At 36.8% G+C, this 17,261-nt stretch overlaps 1 protein-coding gene across 5 annotated transcripts in view; it reads right to left on the bottom strand.

Annotated features, from left to right (window-relative positions):
- Positions 1-17,261, bottom strand: part of NEK7 (NIMA related kinase 7) — a 77,995-nt gene that overhangs the window by 15,103 nt on the left and 45,631 nt on the right. For 4 of the 5 annotated variants that reach the window (XR_003570843.1, XM_027880401.1, XM_027880403.1 and 1 more), the window contains exons 7-9: positions 16,922-17,029; positions 10,294-10,388; positions 5,727-5,840 (exon numbers count right to left, since the gene is read on the bottom strand). Coding sequence is in view for 3 of the 5 variants with exons in the window: in XM_027880401.1 (XP_027736202.1) it covers positions 5,727-5,840; positions 10,294-10,388; positions 16,922-17,029 (317 nt within the window). In the remaining 2 variants the exon portion in view is untranslated. Of the gene's footprint in view, positions 1-2,420; positions 2,627-5,726; positions 5,841-10,293; positions 10,389-16,921; positions 17,030-17,261 lie in introns of all 5 variants that reach the window. The other variant, XR_003570844.1, reaches the window with a different exon arrangement.

Raw genomic sequence — 17,261 nt, 5'->3', positions numbered from 1 at the left:
CTTAGTATATTGTCTGGATAACCTTCTGATAGGGCATGTTTTTTAAATTGTGTGCAAGTCCTAAGTGTTTTTCAACATGGAAAATATCTCTTTCATGAAGACTTGATAAAATGTTTACAATCCTTTGCAAAAAAAACTTAACCAACTCTGAAGCTCTTCCTTTATGCTTTTTAGTAGTTTTGCCAAATCCTCCTGGATCTCCTTATAGCATTAGGGACAGTGGAGAGGGGGAAGGACACTCCAAACGATACATGGTGATCCACCCTTCTACATCAAATTTGGTTTGGTCTCCCATGCAGTACTGTTAGGTATAATTATTGAAAAAAGGTCTATAATTATTGCAACTAACACAGAGCAACCTCATCACCCTGAGTATTCAAAAGTAACGCAGGCTGCCTCTTCAAACCTGCCATCAGAGAGTTTTCCTCCTACCTTTTATAAAAAGATTAAGAAGGATTTTAAGTTATAATTCTACTCCTTTCACTTTTCACAAGATTAATTTAAATGCATGGGAATAGGAATTCTTGAAGTTAAGAAGCATTGCACAGCTCTATATAAAGCTTTGTCCATTTAGCCTTTGCAGATAAACTGCACACCATGTGTAGGGATTTTGTACTTAACACAAAACCTGTGTCATTGGACATCCCTACTCCCTGGCAAAAGTAGCTTAATATATAAAATCAGAACATTAATTCTGAAGACAGCAGTCAGTTTGCTGGATTGAAAAGAAACATATTAAATCAAAATAATCTGTGGCAGACTTGCTATTTGAATCTTAAATATCTTAAACACATTTCCACTAATGGAGTTATAAAAGCCATCATATTGCTTTTGGCAGTAAGTAAATAAAATACAGTGTCAATGACAAGAAAAAGTATTAGCCTGTAATAACTCAAAAATATTTGAAGAATGATAGAAATCATTAGCTACTGTAAGAAATGATAATTTCCAGCATGTAATACAAACATGCAAAGCAAAACAGTCTCCTGCAGAAGAAGCAGGTGGGACACAGTGTAAGCAGGAGGCACAAGTGCACTAGCAGGGACAAGCAGCTTGCTATGTAACACCTCAGACAGCCTGCATGGAAAACAGCAGAGACTGAAGAACACGCAAAACCCTCAAGCCTGAAATTAAGAGTCAAGTAAGCAAACGTTTTGTAAAGAGAATACAGGTGTAATTTATCTGCAATATGCAACATCTGATCTTGAATGTATACATTTTCTCTGTGAAGACTTCCATCTGTTCAATAGAACTGCATACAGTAAATAGTCTTTGTAAGCATCCTTGAGGGATTGAAAACTATACAGCTAGCATCAGAGGGGAAGCAGAGTATTCTTTCTCCTGTTTTTCCCCATTGTCTATGAATAACTTTACTGCATGTAGAACAGCAAAAACAGATCTTCAAGAAACTTAAACCTGTGAAGCACATGAGAAGCCTTGTTTACCTCCAATAGACTAGTTCATGTCGTTCTGATTGTTCTCTCAGATTTTATTTTCTAAACTGAACTTTATAATCTAAAACCCAATTTCAGACTCAAACTGCTTAAGTCACTAAACAGTAAGCCTTCCTTCAGAGTTACTTTTGTTCTTGTTACAGAATATTATAATTCCAAGCTGCAATAAAATGGTCAAGAAGATTGATTGCTTAAAAAGATAGTGAAGCAAAATGGCATCGTTACTCAAAAGTACATGTAAGACTTTAGGTCCTATTAATCCCTGTAGATACACTTGGGAAAAAAAAAAATCATTCACCCACATGGTATATTGACTGGTGGCTTTTTACAGCTTCTTATTTTTTACTCTAACTGAAATGCATACATAGCTACCCTTGATAGAATGCAAGAAAGAATACATAAGAATCAGTTTACTTAGAAATTCTCTTCCCAACATAATTGGTGAGCTCCATTAGTGACAAACCTTCACTAGTACTGTAATAAAGTAAACCACGGGGTCACAGACCTCTTAAAATGGTAGTCACTGCAATTACTGCAAAATCTCTGTGCCCCTCCTCCCCTGGGGAGTCCAGAATCTCTCTCAGTAAGGTCAGAATGCTGAGCTGACTATGCTTGGGACAGTGCACAACAATAGTGCATATTCCTCAGTAATTTCAAAACCCATGAGTTCTTTTGAGCCTTGTAATTGAACAGCAAACCCTTGGAAGAAGGTGAATAAATTTTGCTGTACAGGATGAAAATAGTTACATGAGAAGACAGTCTTTTGGGACTGAAACTGGGACCATGCTGGATACTAATACTTATTAGCACTATTGCTTTGCTCCTACAGGAATATCCATTTCAATAAACCTGAAATCCATGTCAGCCCCTCTATATGTATCAGAAAAGCTCACCAGTATCATGGGAAGAGGCACTAGGATTCTAAAGTCAGACCATCATTAGAGATGGGAGTAGTTTTTTTATTACCTGGCACAGACTGTCCAACAGGCAGAGCAGACTTATGACTGAACTAGAGGGACCTCCTGTTGCATCCCCAAGCTGCAAACTTCTTTGGCTGCTTACTGTTCTTAACCTCCTCTGTGCACTCAGCACAGTGACTGTCTTTAGCCTGGAGCTTAGCCTGACATTGGAGCAGTGGGACACACTTCCTTTAACTTCAGCAGGCTTTTCAGCTATGAAATAAATAACTATCAGACAAGTCAGAAGGAGAGGGAAAGACAGAAATATGACAGGCAAGTACTTTGCATTGCTAGCTAGCTGAAAAAGAAATTTTCATACAGGGAATTCTGGATGAAAAAACCCCACAAGATTATTATTGCTCTGAATAGGAGATCTTCTTGAAGCCTCTTCTGAGTGCTTTTCTCAAGACCTTCTGCTGGCAACTAACACTATCATCATGCTGGCTCATTCAGCTTTCACACCTGGATAGGAGGTCAGAAAATGGATAGGAGGTCAGAAAATGGACTTTAGAAGAAATGCACCTCAATCTAAGGGAAGATATTAAAACTTTATCATGAAAGCAATGTGATATTAATATTGGCTGACAAGATTTTAAGAGTATTGATTGGGGGTGGCAAGGGAGCCCCAGCTTTGAATTCCCTAAAGCAGAACAGCTTTCAGTAAATGCTGAACGCTCACTCTGAATACCAGATGTTTTTAACAGATACTAAAAAATTGAGATATCCAGAGTTATTAAGCATTGAAAGTTTTGGCTTGTGTCTCTACCACTGAAGCAATAGTTTGTGAAAATGCATCTTAGATTATTAGAATTTCTAATCAAAGGTTTTTAAAAAATATACCCATCTGTCCATCTAAAGATGCATCTTTCTGTCACACTATTCTCTAATGACACAGATGTGATACATTACTAACAGGTTGGTCTTGTAGAGGATTCAAAATTTTGAAAAAATGTCACACCTTAAAACTCACTAAAATTTACATACAGAAAGTTTCTCAGAAAACCACTTGTCTTGTATTTCATAATGAAAGTATTTACACTCCCATATTAGAGGACACAGAGATCAACACTGAGTGAAATTTTTCTTTCAGAAAATCTTGGTCATAAAAAACAAAGTGGGCTTTACTGATCAGTGAACCCTGATCTTTACTGATCACTGAGTGTGCTTCTGACCTGCTTAAAGGTTTGACATTTAAATTTCTAGTACAGGTGAAACACTTAGGACAGTATCCTAATATGACAGATAACACTTGTTTCTCTTTTTTTTTGAGTTCTTACTAGCACAGTATTTTTTCATACAAGTAAAAAAAGGTCTATTTTGGTGCAATAGCTAATAAATGTGTTTTCCACGTACCTTAGTGAAGGCACAAGTCTTCATATCAGAACATAATGTTCCCATTACAGCTTCCATAGCTGATGACTTCCTTTAAGTAACTATTTTCTTACTTATCTTGATACCTATAATAGCTCTGAATTCTCTCATTATCTTTCAAACAACTTATATGTATTCTGCAAGTAACTGGTTTATCCACCGTGCAGAAGTACGTCTGCTTTGAAATAAACAGAAAGTAACATGTTGTGCTTTGCATGTGTTTGCAGCACGAGAGACTATACAGATGTAAGGAAAAGGTGGAATCTCTTTCCCCATCCAAACCCTGAGACCTTCTATCTGGGCCAGACTTTGATATTTGCCCCTTGGCTGGGAATCCACATCTCCAACTTCACACTTAGCTGCAGCGAAGTAGCCCTGCAGGCAGGCCAACTTCAACGAACCACTAGTGGTATCATCATTAAAATCCTGCTGAAGGTCACCATGGAAACCGCCTGCTGAGGCTTCGCTGCTGCACTCGGCATCTCCTAATCAGCTACCATGTGAAATGCAAATTCAGACAGTCTGAAAATTAGTCAAGAAGAATAGAGGATGAGGATGCAGATATGTGAAATATTCATGCGCTTCATGGAAAAAGGAAGACAGCATGAATGACACAACAAAGAACGGTCCCTGACATTCTTGCTATCATTTTGCATTATTGTTCACACCCTACTGTATTTCTAGGCCTCCAGTTCTGAAGTTGGTTATATGAACTGCCATATTTATAGTCTGCAATAAATAATAATTAAAAACGGCCAAGGTAAAATAACTAATTGGAAAACCCACAAAGAGGTATAGTGTATAAATTACACAATAGATCGCTATTTCATCCTTTGTAACATCACCCAATTATCTTTTTAAGTCCAGTTTGTTTCATAAAAGGGGAAAAATTGTCACTATAAATACAAAACAAAACACTAAGTAGTAATCTTTTATTAATAGTCCAATCACTGTCTTTGAATGCAAGAAAATTTAAGGTTCAGAATTAGAAATCCCTACTCTATAAATGAAATTGCATAATGTTTTATGTTTATTTGCTTTTTCAAAGTAATCTTTAATTCATGTAGGCTCAATTCAATTAGAATTGGTTACTAAAACCTGTTCTCTGGTTTATAGCTTCTATCAGTTTGCCCTGTTCTTTTCAAACTGGGGAAGTATTTCAAAACTGGCATCTCAGAACATTAACAAGCAAGTGTTTATATTTTTCCATTCTGTTACACTAAGAAAGGTATTTATTTTGTTTAGTTTCTTTTCATTTTATAGCTAAAAATAATATTCCCCCTTAAATGCACTAATGACAATAAGAACTGTTACCTATCAACTTAAAAAAAACACTGTTGCGATATGCATGAGTTTATTGCTCTAATTCAGTTATGTCTGCCTATACTTCTCTGAAATTTACTATTAGTGTTGTCAAGAACCACTATTTCTTGCAAAGAACTGCCATTCAACAGTATTGAACAGCACACTGCAGTTTTATAACGCAGGCAAATGGGAACTAAACAATTCATTTTTACTAGCAAGTTACATTATATCTATTTTAATGCAGGCCCTCAGAGAACCAAGGCCAGCACACTAATTTACTGTGCAACATAAACTTGTTGTGCTTTTAGAAAAGCATACTATGGATGTAAGACTCTATCCCATCCTGGCATGTGGAACATACATCATTGTGCATTCTGGGAAAGCATTCTGTCATACTTGCAAGGAAGCCCAATGAAATTAAGAATCTAACTGTGTGACGTTTCCATCATTAATACTCTCAAATATAAATCATATGAGAGACTTGTTTTGACAGGAACATTTGAGTGAGTTCAACAAGCAAACACTTATGGGCATAATCTGCAAATAACATAAAATCACACAATTTCATTTGTTTCCCTGGAAGCCTGCCAGCTTACATAAACTGAGTATCCAGCCCATTAAAAGGAAAATTACTTACTTCCTCTGAATAGTGATCTGAAGGGAGAGGTGGGTAGTCACACTGTTCTATCTTCTTGCACAGAGAGTACAAGTTCATTTTATCACCATAAAAGGGACTCTGCAGCGCAGCCATCTGTTTAAAGAAAATGGACAGTTTTCTTTTGTGTTTCTAAGTAAACCTATTTTGTCATAAAATCCGTAACACTCACAAATCAAAAGTGATTCTTAATGACTTTGATTCCCTGCTTAGATAAAGTGTTGCAGTGCTAAAAACAGAAGTTCCAAAACTACCAGTGTAACCAGTGTGTGTACTTGTTCTACGTAGTGCAATCACAGCTGTCACAGTCCTCAAAGTGCAATATTTGAGTTGCACACCATTAGGATTTTATTAATAGAGAATGAAGAAAAATCCAGTAGTTTACAACAGTGCTCTGAGTGTGGAGGGTCCTTGCACCATGAGGGAGACCAAAGAAACCCAAAAACATACTTTTCCTCTGAAAACCTTTGGAAGAAAACATGACTTGTATGAAAACATTATCTGACCCAAAGCAATGCAGTGTGTAGAAAATGCTGGGTAATAGCAGTAGAAGATTTTGTAACCTTCCACAGCCATGACACTAGACTGCCATACAGCTGGGGTTTTTTTCAAGCAAGAAAACACTATCATCTACACTTAAAAAAAAAAAAAAAGACCAAAAACTTCATAGTTCAGTATGTTATTCAAAAAGATGCTCAAAAAAAAAAAAATCCCAAAACTTCATCAGAAGTACGGAACTGGCACCTACAGCTATAATTTACAATTAAAATATAAAAACGAGGAAGTCTGTTGCAGAGCACTTATATAAAATGACAGCTTAAAACCAGCATTAGTTAACCTTCCCTTTATTTCCAGACAATGTTGCAACTTGACATTTAAGGTAGAAACAACAAATGCTATGGTTAAATGAATTTTTATATTTCTAATGCAGCTAAAATCTCTCCATTCCATTCAAAACCTTCGAAATCTTTTAACTGCAGCAGCATGAATGCTGCTCTGAGTGCAGAGCTGCCCCAAAGTCAGTCACCCTTTTCTACATGTGCTAATAAGTTTGATTTTGGAAGGACAATGTGTACATTCCCCAGACAGGCAGAGTGTGTGTGAAACACGCTAGTCCATGCTGTGCTACTCAGTGAGCTTCAGCAGGGACAGGACAAGCTGAAAATGGCTCTCATCTGTCTTGTGGTCTTCCAGATAGCAGTTTAACTCTTTCGTGTCTAAGCACCAATATCACTGAGGGAAATGTAGGAAGAAAATTACCAAAATTCTCTTACGTTTATTTTGTGTCTGACTAAAATGCTCTCATATAGTTCAGTACTTTTTCATTTTACCTTCAAGGAAGGATAAAAAAATTGTAAAGCTCCCAAGACAAATATCATGCTACAGTTCCACCCTAAACTCCTCCCAAAAATTTTGTAAAGGTATTACCAAAATAACGTTCATTTCTGGATTTTCATGACATTGTCTCTTTCCTTAAAAAGAATGTTAAAAACGCAAGCTAAAGACCAAAAAAGAAAAATCAACTGCAGGGTCTGTACACATGCAGAAATTCTAAATAAATGCACAGATACTCATTTTCATACTCTAGGTGTTCATTAAAAAGTACTTTTGTTTGAATGCTGCCGAGTGTTAAAAAAAAAATCCTGAATGTCCCCTAAGGAGTTAAAACAGGAATACTATATTTTCATGCATCTCCTGCTTTGACAGATGAAAAATGTCAACTGTCCTGTTTTTATTTTCAAGCTTTTGCACTATTCATCTGGTTCATTAGTGCATCTCGCTGCTGCCCCTGACAGCTGCTCGCCCTCTCCTCCCAGCAGCTGAATTTTTCAGGCTAATTTGATCCTCCACACTGAGACGATCACTAGAATGATTGACTTGCTCCCTGACCTCCAGGGTCTGACTTTCCTGATTAGTATTCTGGGGGTGTCTGAGGGACGAAAGCCCACTGTCTGTCTTCGGGGCTGGTGGCAGCTCGCTCTCTCTCTTTTTTTTTTTCCCTTTCTTTTTTTTTTTTTTTTTTTGAACTGTAAGCCACCAACCTACAACCCTGTAAGGATGCAATTGCTACGCTGAACAATAAAAGGAAATGTGTAAGACCTACTTTTCCATGTAAAGGTCCGTGTAGCAAAAGCACAGCATCTTGATTTTAATTAGTAAAGTCTACTTTGTTGCATATCAATTAAAACTCTAGAGGTAGTGTTTTTGAGGCTTCAGAAATACCTGGGGCTCTAAAAAATTCAGACTTTTAAACACCTCTAAAATTCTTATTGGTTGCACAGCATTGAATAATACATTGTAATATGCATTAGAAATAATAATTTTTAAAAACAACACACATTACAGCAAGTTAGTCTAAAATTAAAACATAACTGAAAAGAGTTTAGTAGCAATTAAGCATTTCTTGAGATGTGACAAATCTGCCACAGCTTTTTTTCTCCTATTAACCTGGAAACAATCCAGAGTACATATGAGCACATATCACCATCAAATCAACATAATAAAACATGCTCAAATGCAGGCAATGGACATATCACAAAAAGACACCAAGCACAAAACTACAGATAAAATGAATACAATGCATTAGTCCACATAAGTCTTGGAAGAACCTCAAGTAACCACTTTCAAATAATTTTTAAATAATGATTATACTGAGAAAAATGCTGAGCATGTATTTTGAGTTTGCTATACCTAAAATTTCAAAATTACATTTCAATGCTCTATGAAAAGCCCCAAAACAAAATAGGAAAACCCATCACAAACATCTGGTGTGCTGCAGAATTAACTAAATGGGATAAATGCACCTCTAAAAAATTTAAAAGCTATAATTGAAGACACCGCCATATACTGTAGCTATATATCAACAATAAGGGTCCTAATAACTATTTTATATTTATAATAAGGAAAACAAATACTATCATACCAACTTCAATACCATCCTGTTAAAATGTCTAAACTAAATCAAAGGAGAATGCTATTTCAAGATGCTGAGTGAATCAATGGAATTGAGATATTTAGCTGTTTTGAAATTCTTTACCAGATCAAACAAAAATTTAATATTCACGTAAGTGTTTAATATACTGTACCAGCATAAAGGCAGAAAGCTTAAAAAAAAAATGAGATCTTTGGAAAAGTGCTACTAATTTCTGTCCAGCAATTTAATTTCCTATAACATAAAAGAAAAATTAAACTTAAAGCATGGGCTTTTTACATAATGATTTCTTATTCAAAGGTTTTATATTTCTGCTTCCAGATTTAAAAAATTCCTCAGGAAAACCAACGAGTAGCAAAGAAGCAGAAATACTGAAAAATGCTCATCTACCTTTGTGTTACCTTTGGGCTTGTGCAAGTGTGGACAGCAAAGCACTGAAACTGATGGCAGCTGCCATGGTCAGCACTGAGGAATTCCAATACAGGATTAGGTTTTAGTTCAGAATTTCAGCTTGTAAATGCTATCAGCTATGAGACATAATTCCTGTGAATCATCCCCAAGGTTCAGAAGCAAAAGCTATACATAGATCTGCAAACTGCACAACTGCAGTAGAGCTATTTGCTCTTAATATTCAAAGCAGCATGCCAGTGATAGAAAGTAAATGAATATTACTGGAGACAATTCACTAGTAGTAACACACAACTTTAACAGGCTGACAGTGTCTTCTACAAAATCCTAAAATAAACAGGAGGTGCTGATACTGTTGAGTGTGTGTTAAATGAATTCCACCGACTCATGGAGGCAGGTGGCTTTGAGGTAAACAAAAAGTGTATGACTTGAGTATATTAGTTTTTGCCTGGAAGATGACTAGGAAGACTTCACAGACATTGTTGATGGAAGCAAATTTTTTTCCAGCATCCTTCAAGACAACTGTTTACTCTTTGGATCAAGAAATTATATGCAAAGATCTTGGAAGACATAATTGCCTTGGAAGCCTACCTGTTTTTAACACCTTCATTTGCCTCCATTTCAATTTGCCTTGTATCTTTATTTTCTCAGAATATAATACTATTTCAAATTACCTACCAATCTTGAATGTAGAAATACAGAAATTAAACATTAATTGCAGTTTAACCAATCGTACAAAAATAGAAAAGTTACATATGTCTGTGCAGCAGAACTCTTTATCTTGAGAGATAACCCAAGCTAGGAGCAATAACTGAACATTTTCTATTGTTTTACTTAGGTTTTAGATATTCATAAAAATAAGAATATTTATTAAAATTAGAAATTTTTATAAAAGTAACTTATTTCAAAGAATCTATCGTGAAAACACAGAAATTTTATATGTGCTTGTTATTATTTATAAATATTCATATATTAATCCTTCATTTATATTAATTTATTAATCCTTCATTTATATTTATTTATTAATCCTTCAGTTAAGCCCAATCTTCACCAAATTGCTGCAAGATCTTTGTAGCAAGCCCAGCAAAAGGCAAGTCTCAACTAACACACACATAAAAGTATTCCATACACTGAAGTTACATAAGGGGAGTGGGGGGGGGGGGGGAAGTACAAGAGCGTTATTAAGTTCACTGTGTATATCAATATTACCTCATACAGCAGACAGCCTAGAGACCAGATGTCAGATTTGAAGTTGTAACCATTTTCATGTATCCTCTCTGGAGACATATAATAAGGTGTACCAACTGCAATAAACACAGAAGTATTTTTGAATGAAAATTTCTGTTGTTACACAGTAGTAAAATTACAGTTTTCCTGCCTGAAAAATATTTTTCATCTTCTATTTCTCATTTTGCTACACATATAATTTTGAGTCTTATTTCTGACACCTCAGTTTGACAGAAATACATGAATTCAATATCTGTTTCATTCAATACAGTTTTATTTCCACTACTGATAGCTAATTACCAGAACTATTTCAGTTGTAGAATACTTCCAATTTTTGCTTTTAGAGAAGCTCAAAAGTAATTACTTTCTCCTGAAGAGAACCCAGGGAACATAATAAACACATACACACACACATCCCTGCTTCTGTTCCAAGCTGTTATCACTAGCTACAAACAACAGCTAGAAATTCTCTTCCATGGGTTGAATTTCATTATTTGTTTTGCAAGTTGTCTGTTCTTTCTGAGAACATAAAAATCTGAAAAAGCTGTTTTTGAGACTAATAAACAATTTAGTTTGAATAGCTGGAATTAAAACTGAGCCTGAAATCCAGGACGTTCAGAGATGAAGGCAGGGAAACTTGTGAGCCCAGCAGAGGTTGATGTTCCCATAAGCAACTCAGCCTTTTGCTGCAGGACTCAACTCCATGAGGGCTTTTCAGCTCCCAAACCTGTGCCTGTCCCAGCTTAATCCTGTCTGAGAGCTGTGGGCTCTGGAGACATCTGCTCTTGCTAAGCAGCATTTACTAGGACTGCCCCAGAGTAAATTTACATTGGACATCCAGCACATCTCTCCCCTTCATTTTAATCCAACTCTGCCCATCTTTACTAATTGGAAGAGAAAAATTCTGAGAGATGTTTCAGCTTTATAAAAAAAACACCATTACAGAAAAAAGTATCTGAGTGATGCGTTCTTAAATGATTGAGCAACAAAAAAAAAGCAGTTATGAAAAATAAGGACAGAAGTAATTTTGATGCATTGTTTATGAACTTTCTCTCTACATCCCAAAATGATTGCCTAACAGCAAAGAGTCACAAGATCTATGTAGAATTTTACTTCAATTTTGTTTAGAATATTTTCTTAAACACTGAATCCTGATGATGAAAACCAGCTGAATTCTGCCAATTCAATGTTTAGTTGCAAAATAAAATCAACTTAACATCTTGCAACACCAGAAATTAAAATCGGCACTCTCAATACAAGCTACAAAAATTAAGAGTATGAGGCTCACAGTACTATTTAACACAAAGATTTTGTAACACTTCTACACTTCTGAATAGATGAAGCTAATTCAGAATTGATCTCTGAATGAATGTTAGAAATGGAGATACAGTGAACACAAGTAATTCCACACGTGAGTAATCAGGTTAATAATTTTAAATTATCAGATAGATAATTTTACTCTAATCATTTCCAAACATTAAGGGTTTTGCTGTGACAAGGTGCCTTACCTTTCTTAGGGAGTTAAGGAGGAGGGAGAAGTACTTTCTTACTTGAAAGGCCCAGCTCAGACAGGGAAACCCTCTACCACCTTATCTCAGGTCAGGCCACTGCTGCTGGTAACCCATAAATTCAACTGATCTCCGTCTTGGTAGACAATACTGAAAGTCCATAGAAACTGAGAATGTGTTTCTGTAACGTAGGCAAGGACAGAAGTCCCCAGATTGTGCCCTACAATGGATCTGTCCCACTAAATATTCTGGGGCAGACTTGTAGCCCTCGGAAAGCAGGAACTTTGCAGCCCCTCTCCTTCAGTGCCGGTCTGAGGAATCGCTGCAGCTCTCTACTGAGACTGCAAGTGATCAAGAGCTTAAAAGGAGAAAGGCTGGGGAAAGGCAACTCAAAAAACTGGATTACTGCAGGAGACATTTAGTCTCATGGGATATTTGAATTCACTCAAGAGAGGAATGGTCAAGAGGAATGGTTCTTTCCCCGTGAAAGAATACACAGGGAGATGGGTGGACTGCAACAACAAAGTAACTACCAGAATATCCAAAGCAGCTCTGCTTTCTAATGTATCAACAGCAGTACTTTAAAGGGTGTTTAATGACAGATATCTTAACATTGGAAACTGTAATTAAACAACATTTGGCATGACACAGCTTTCATATTTTTATTATCCTTACTGTTTTACTTCTGTCTTGCATTTATTTTCTTTACCACCCCAAGGACTTGTGAGCTTGAACACCTCTGAGAAATCGCAGCTGCATTTTGCACCCATTATTTAATGCATTGGTTTCATATACTGCGGTGCTTTGTTGGCAGAATTCATCCAACAACAAAAAAATAGGTTTAATAATAATCTGGTTGTTCACTGGTTCCAGCAGCAGTGCCTTTGCTGCTCTGAGATATCACACAAGTAGCTGGCAGTGAGTAATGTGCTAGAAAGAGGCTTCACAGAAACCACAGGGGGCAGCTGAAAACATAGAGGTTTGAAGGTTCATAGACTACCAAAAGCAAAGGTAATTTTAACCAGTAGCTCTGGGAAACCTGCTGATACATTAGGGGTCTGATATGACTGTGAAAGATTGATGATAGTGAAAAGGAAGAACAAATGTTACCATTTTACAGCATTTAGCCTAGTGTAACACCTTCACTGCAATACAGCCTGAAGCCCCTGATGACCAACTAGTGAAAGGAATTGAAATTACCTATGTTAGTCATGGAATCACAAAAACAACTAGAAGATTCAGACATCATTACTACTTGTAAGTTGTTTTTTAACAGAACATGACACCAAAGATTCATAATTCTGACATTCAGGAGCTACTGAAAGCACTGCAATGATCCTTTTAACACGGTGAGCAATCTAGGGACATAGCTGTGCTGCTGGCAAGCAACTACCACTTGCAATTACACATTATGTTTCCTTCCTGGATTCTTTTTTTCTGTTAAGTGAAATACAGCACCCCAACAGCATAGAGATAGGCAACTTCCTGACTTCCTTTACTCATCTGAAGTTACAGAAGTGGGATAATACAAGAAAAAGACATAATCGATTGAGGTGCTGATTTTTTTTAAGATGAAAAATCGGTAACTTTAGTGTTCTCTTCACCACATTTGCACATCTCTGATAATCTGCAGGTCTGAAGAGTAAACTCCTTTGAAATGGTTGGGGTCAAATACAGTGCTTCCTCAGAATCTGCTGCTGCTCTGGAGCTCCCTCCCTTAAAGATACTGTAGATCCAGAAAGTGTTGATTCTACATGCAAACTTTCTGCTACTGGGAGAGGGAATGGATATAATGGAAATGGTGGCAAATAGGGAGCAGGAAGTTAGACTTGAAGGCTCAGAGGCAAAGAAATCTACTATGAAGAAGGGAGTTATGATATAAACAATCCATCTTATCACCTGCATAAACACATAATTCACACCACTGAGTTACAGAGTGTGTTCACTTAAAAACTGAGCGCATCAACGAGTGCAATGAAATGCAGTAAACTGCTCTAAATACTATCAAGCTGGGAGAAAAATCTGCCTGGAAAATGTTAAACCTACTCATACAAAACAATGTAATGACTGACTCAGAAGGGGTTTATCAGCCTATCGTTTTAAAAAAAGGCCAACCACTGACAACAAATTCTCTAAGACATGGCACTTCGCAATGTGGTTTAGTGGGCATGGTGGTATTCAGCTGAATGTTTGGCTTAAGGGTCTCTGAAATCCTTTCCAACCATAATGATTCTATAACGTTGAGGGTTTTGTGCATGTTTAATACAGGCATAGATTTCCAAGTCAAGGGTTTGTCTTCAGCTACAGATACAGGACCTAAAATACCACACTTATCCGAAGTAATTCTGCAATCTAGCCCACATTATGCAAATATTTATTATAGAAGTCTATCTATAAGTATCTTGGGTTATTTTATAATGGAGCATTGTAACAGCACAACAATTTATCTTCAGCTTTCAAACTACTGTAAGAGTAGTACTCTGTACACAAAATATGAGCTGTTTTAATACAGCTTCTTTGATGACTGCAATTAATCCGCTGCAGATTTCCCTGCCAGCCTTCCTGTACACGTTAGAAATCCACACACAAGAGAAAAGACGTGTATTTGCATGTATTTTCATGAGGTATTTTATTCCCCACAATCTTCATGAGTTTATAGTTAAACCCTCACAACATAGCTCTTGGAAATGACAGAAGTTGTCAAAGCAAGAAGAAACACCAGAACTCAGTAGAGATGATCCTTTGCATTCAAGCATTTTAATAAAATTGCATATCTGCTACTTTGACCCCCAAGAAGGTATTGACATCCTGGTGGCAGTGCCTGCCTGGACAGCACACTGTGCAGCTTTATAGCACAACCACAGCAGAGAAATGAAGTGATTCTTTCTGTAATGGAAATACTGACATATGGACTATTTTTACATCCACTGAATGGCTAAAAAAGAACGTTTGTATGTTTCCATGAGTTGGCATTAAAACTGCCATGTCTCTGAAGAGTGTAAGACCTGGCCTTCAGCCATTAAAACAACAACTACAAAAAAACCCGATAGTCATAGGGAAAGGTATATGAAGCCTTTGTTGAACCATATTCCCCTTTCTAATATAAAGTCTGCTGAAAACAAGAAATTCTGTCAAGTTTGTATGCAATCCACAATACCAAATGCCTCCTTTCCCTTTGCACCTTTGGAAGAAAGGTTTCCTATTTTCAAAACGGTATAGACTTGACACAATTGAAAAATCTACTTCTTGATAAGGCTGTATAGAAAGAGTTAAGAATATGAACAAACCCTGTCCAGCACAGTTCATCTGTTTCAAATGGACCATCAGTAAGTATTCTAATTAAATCAGTATTATTCATAATTAGCAGTTAGAAGCTGTACCTAATTAAAATTTTAGTACATTTCTTTATCTCTGAAAGCCTGAATCTAGTTTGCTACTGAAATTTTTATAAAGCCTGTAAACAAGTATAAATTGCTACACATATGTTTGTAATTCACTGGGTTTTGTGCACCAAAGGTTTATAGAATCATAAAAAGGTACAACTTTGAAGGAAATTTCAAGAAAACCAGCATCAGAAACTGCAGAAGAAATTAATTTAAAGAAGTGGTCTCTGCTAGTGACATGATAAATCAGAGAGTCACTGTCTCCCCTGTAGCCAAAGTTAACAGCTGGAACAAACCTTTTTCCCAGGCTGAATTCTGACATTAAGTCATAATTAAGAGTGAAATGGGAAAAGAGGAGACAGGGGAAAAAGAATATAAAAAATAGCAGCTCCTTCACCAGGACACAGCACCCAACACTAGAAACAAAGCTGCCATCCTCCCACCCCCCACTCCCTGGATGATTCTTGATCTGTAAAAGATGAGCTTTAAAGGGCTTGGGGGTTTTACACTGTTTTTAACTCTGGCTCAGTCTCCAGCTTTTTAAACTTGTAGCTCAATCTTTGCAACCATTCCCCTGCCACAAGCCACAACAATCCAGGGTTGAGGTAGTTTTTTCCTCTTTAACTTCCTGACTTCTGCCTCAGAACACAGGTCTAACTCTGCCACCCTCACTGCTGACTTCTGCCTTTTTTGTGAGCTCCTAATCCACAGACTAGGATTTGCATCTCCCTCTTCACATCCCTTGTCCATTTGCCGACAGTAGCAGGACCCAACTACAGGTTGATCTCCACAGTGCCACCAGAGATGGACACTGGGTTATGAGGGCAGCACAAACAGCAGCACTTGAGATAAAATACTGCCACGTGCTCATAGCAGATCTTCAGTATGGAACTCAAGCACATTTCCAGTCTGGTCTCACCACTTTGCTGTCTCCTCCTCTCTCTTTTTTTTATTAATGCAAGACTGCATATCTGTGTCCGAGGTTCACCTCAGTCCAGTTAGGGGTTTTGACTCTGCCAACACAAGGATGCAGCAAACATGGTAAAAAACAGGAAGGCACAAAGGAGTGATCAGAGGCTTTCTAGAACACAGGGAAGTAAAAATTCAAAGTTTCGCTGCTAAAATATTTTCGGGGGCTGTTAACACAGGTATCACCCACATCTCAAATGTGGTACAAACACGCCATCACCATCCTCTCTTCGTCCATGTTCTACTGGTAACTGGAAAAATCTAAAGTTAAATTAAGAGATGAGGATAAATACAGCATATTTTAATTTGAGAAGTCTGCTATTTCATAATCTAATTACAAAGATCAACATCTGAGCAAAAACAGTTCTTTGTGTGTCCTCCCATGGCTCTGACATAGGCACTATAAGTATTACTTTATCATTTTTAGGAAACACTTGTTCAGAGGCAGAAATATATATTAGATAATTCAAACAAAGTGGGGAGAAAACCCAGTGAGCTGTAGTGCTGAAAGTACTGCCTCAGTGTTACAGCTTTTCTGTATTTGTCCATGGTGCTGACCATTTCTTTATTATTATTTTTATTATTATTATTTAAGAACACCTTTATGACCATGTTTTTATTAGTGTTCAAGAACAATATAATGGATGTAACTGTTTTCTTCCTCCTCTTGAGTGGGCACAGTATTTCCACCATGTAAAAAAAAAAAAAACAAACTACCTGTCCAACACCCGTACCTCAGAGAAAACTTACCTAAAGAATGTGCAGCTGTTGTTTTGGAGCTGAAAAATCGACCAAGCCCAAGGTCTCCAAGCTTTACCACTCCTGTAGCTGTAATGAACACATTTGCTGGCTTTATATCTGAAAGAAAAATAAATTAAATTTAAAAGTCACAGTAAGGTTGCAAGAAAAGCTACTGCTCTAATAATAGACCAAAAGAGGATTATATTTACTGCTACTATTGGTAAAACTGAATGGTACTGTTCAGAAAGAATGAGTCTGAAATTTAGAACTTCAACTATTTTAATAGTACAACCATTGCTCAAGCAAGCAAATCAAGAGCCATGGAAAATATTTTTAAAAAACCCAAGCA

This window comes from Empidonax traillii, unplaced genomic scaffold (assembly GCF_003031625.1).
Source record: "Empidonax traillii isolate 1590-97213 ecotype Southwest subspecies unplaced genomic scaffold, ASM303162v1 scaffold69:size3087049, whole genome shotgun sequence".
Taxonomy (NCBI): Eukaryota; Metazoa; Chordata; class Aves; order Passeriformes; family Tyrannidae; genus Empidonax; species Empidonax traillii.
The sequence above is the reverse complement of the archived record's forward strand: the minus strand, read 5'-3'. Positions and strand labels throughout refer to the sequence as shown.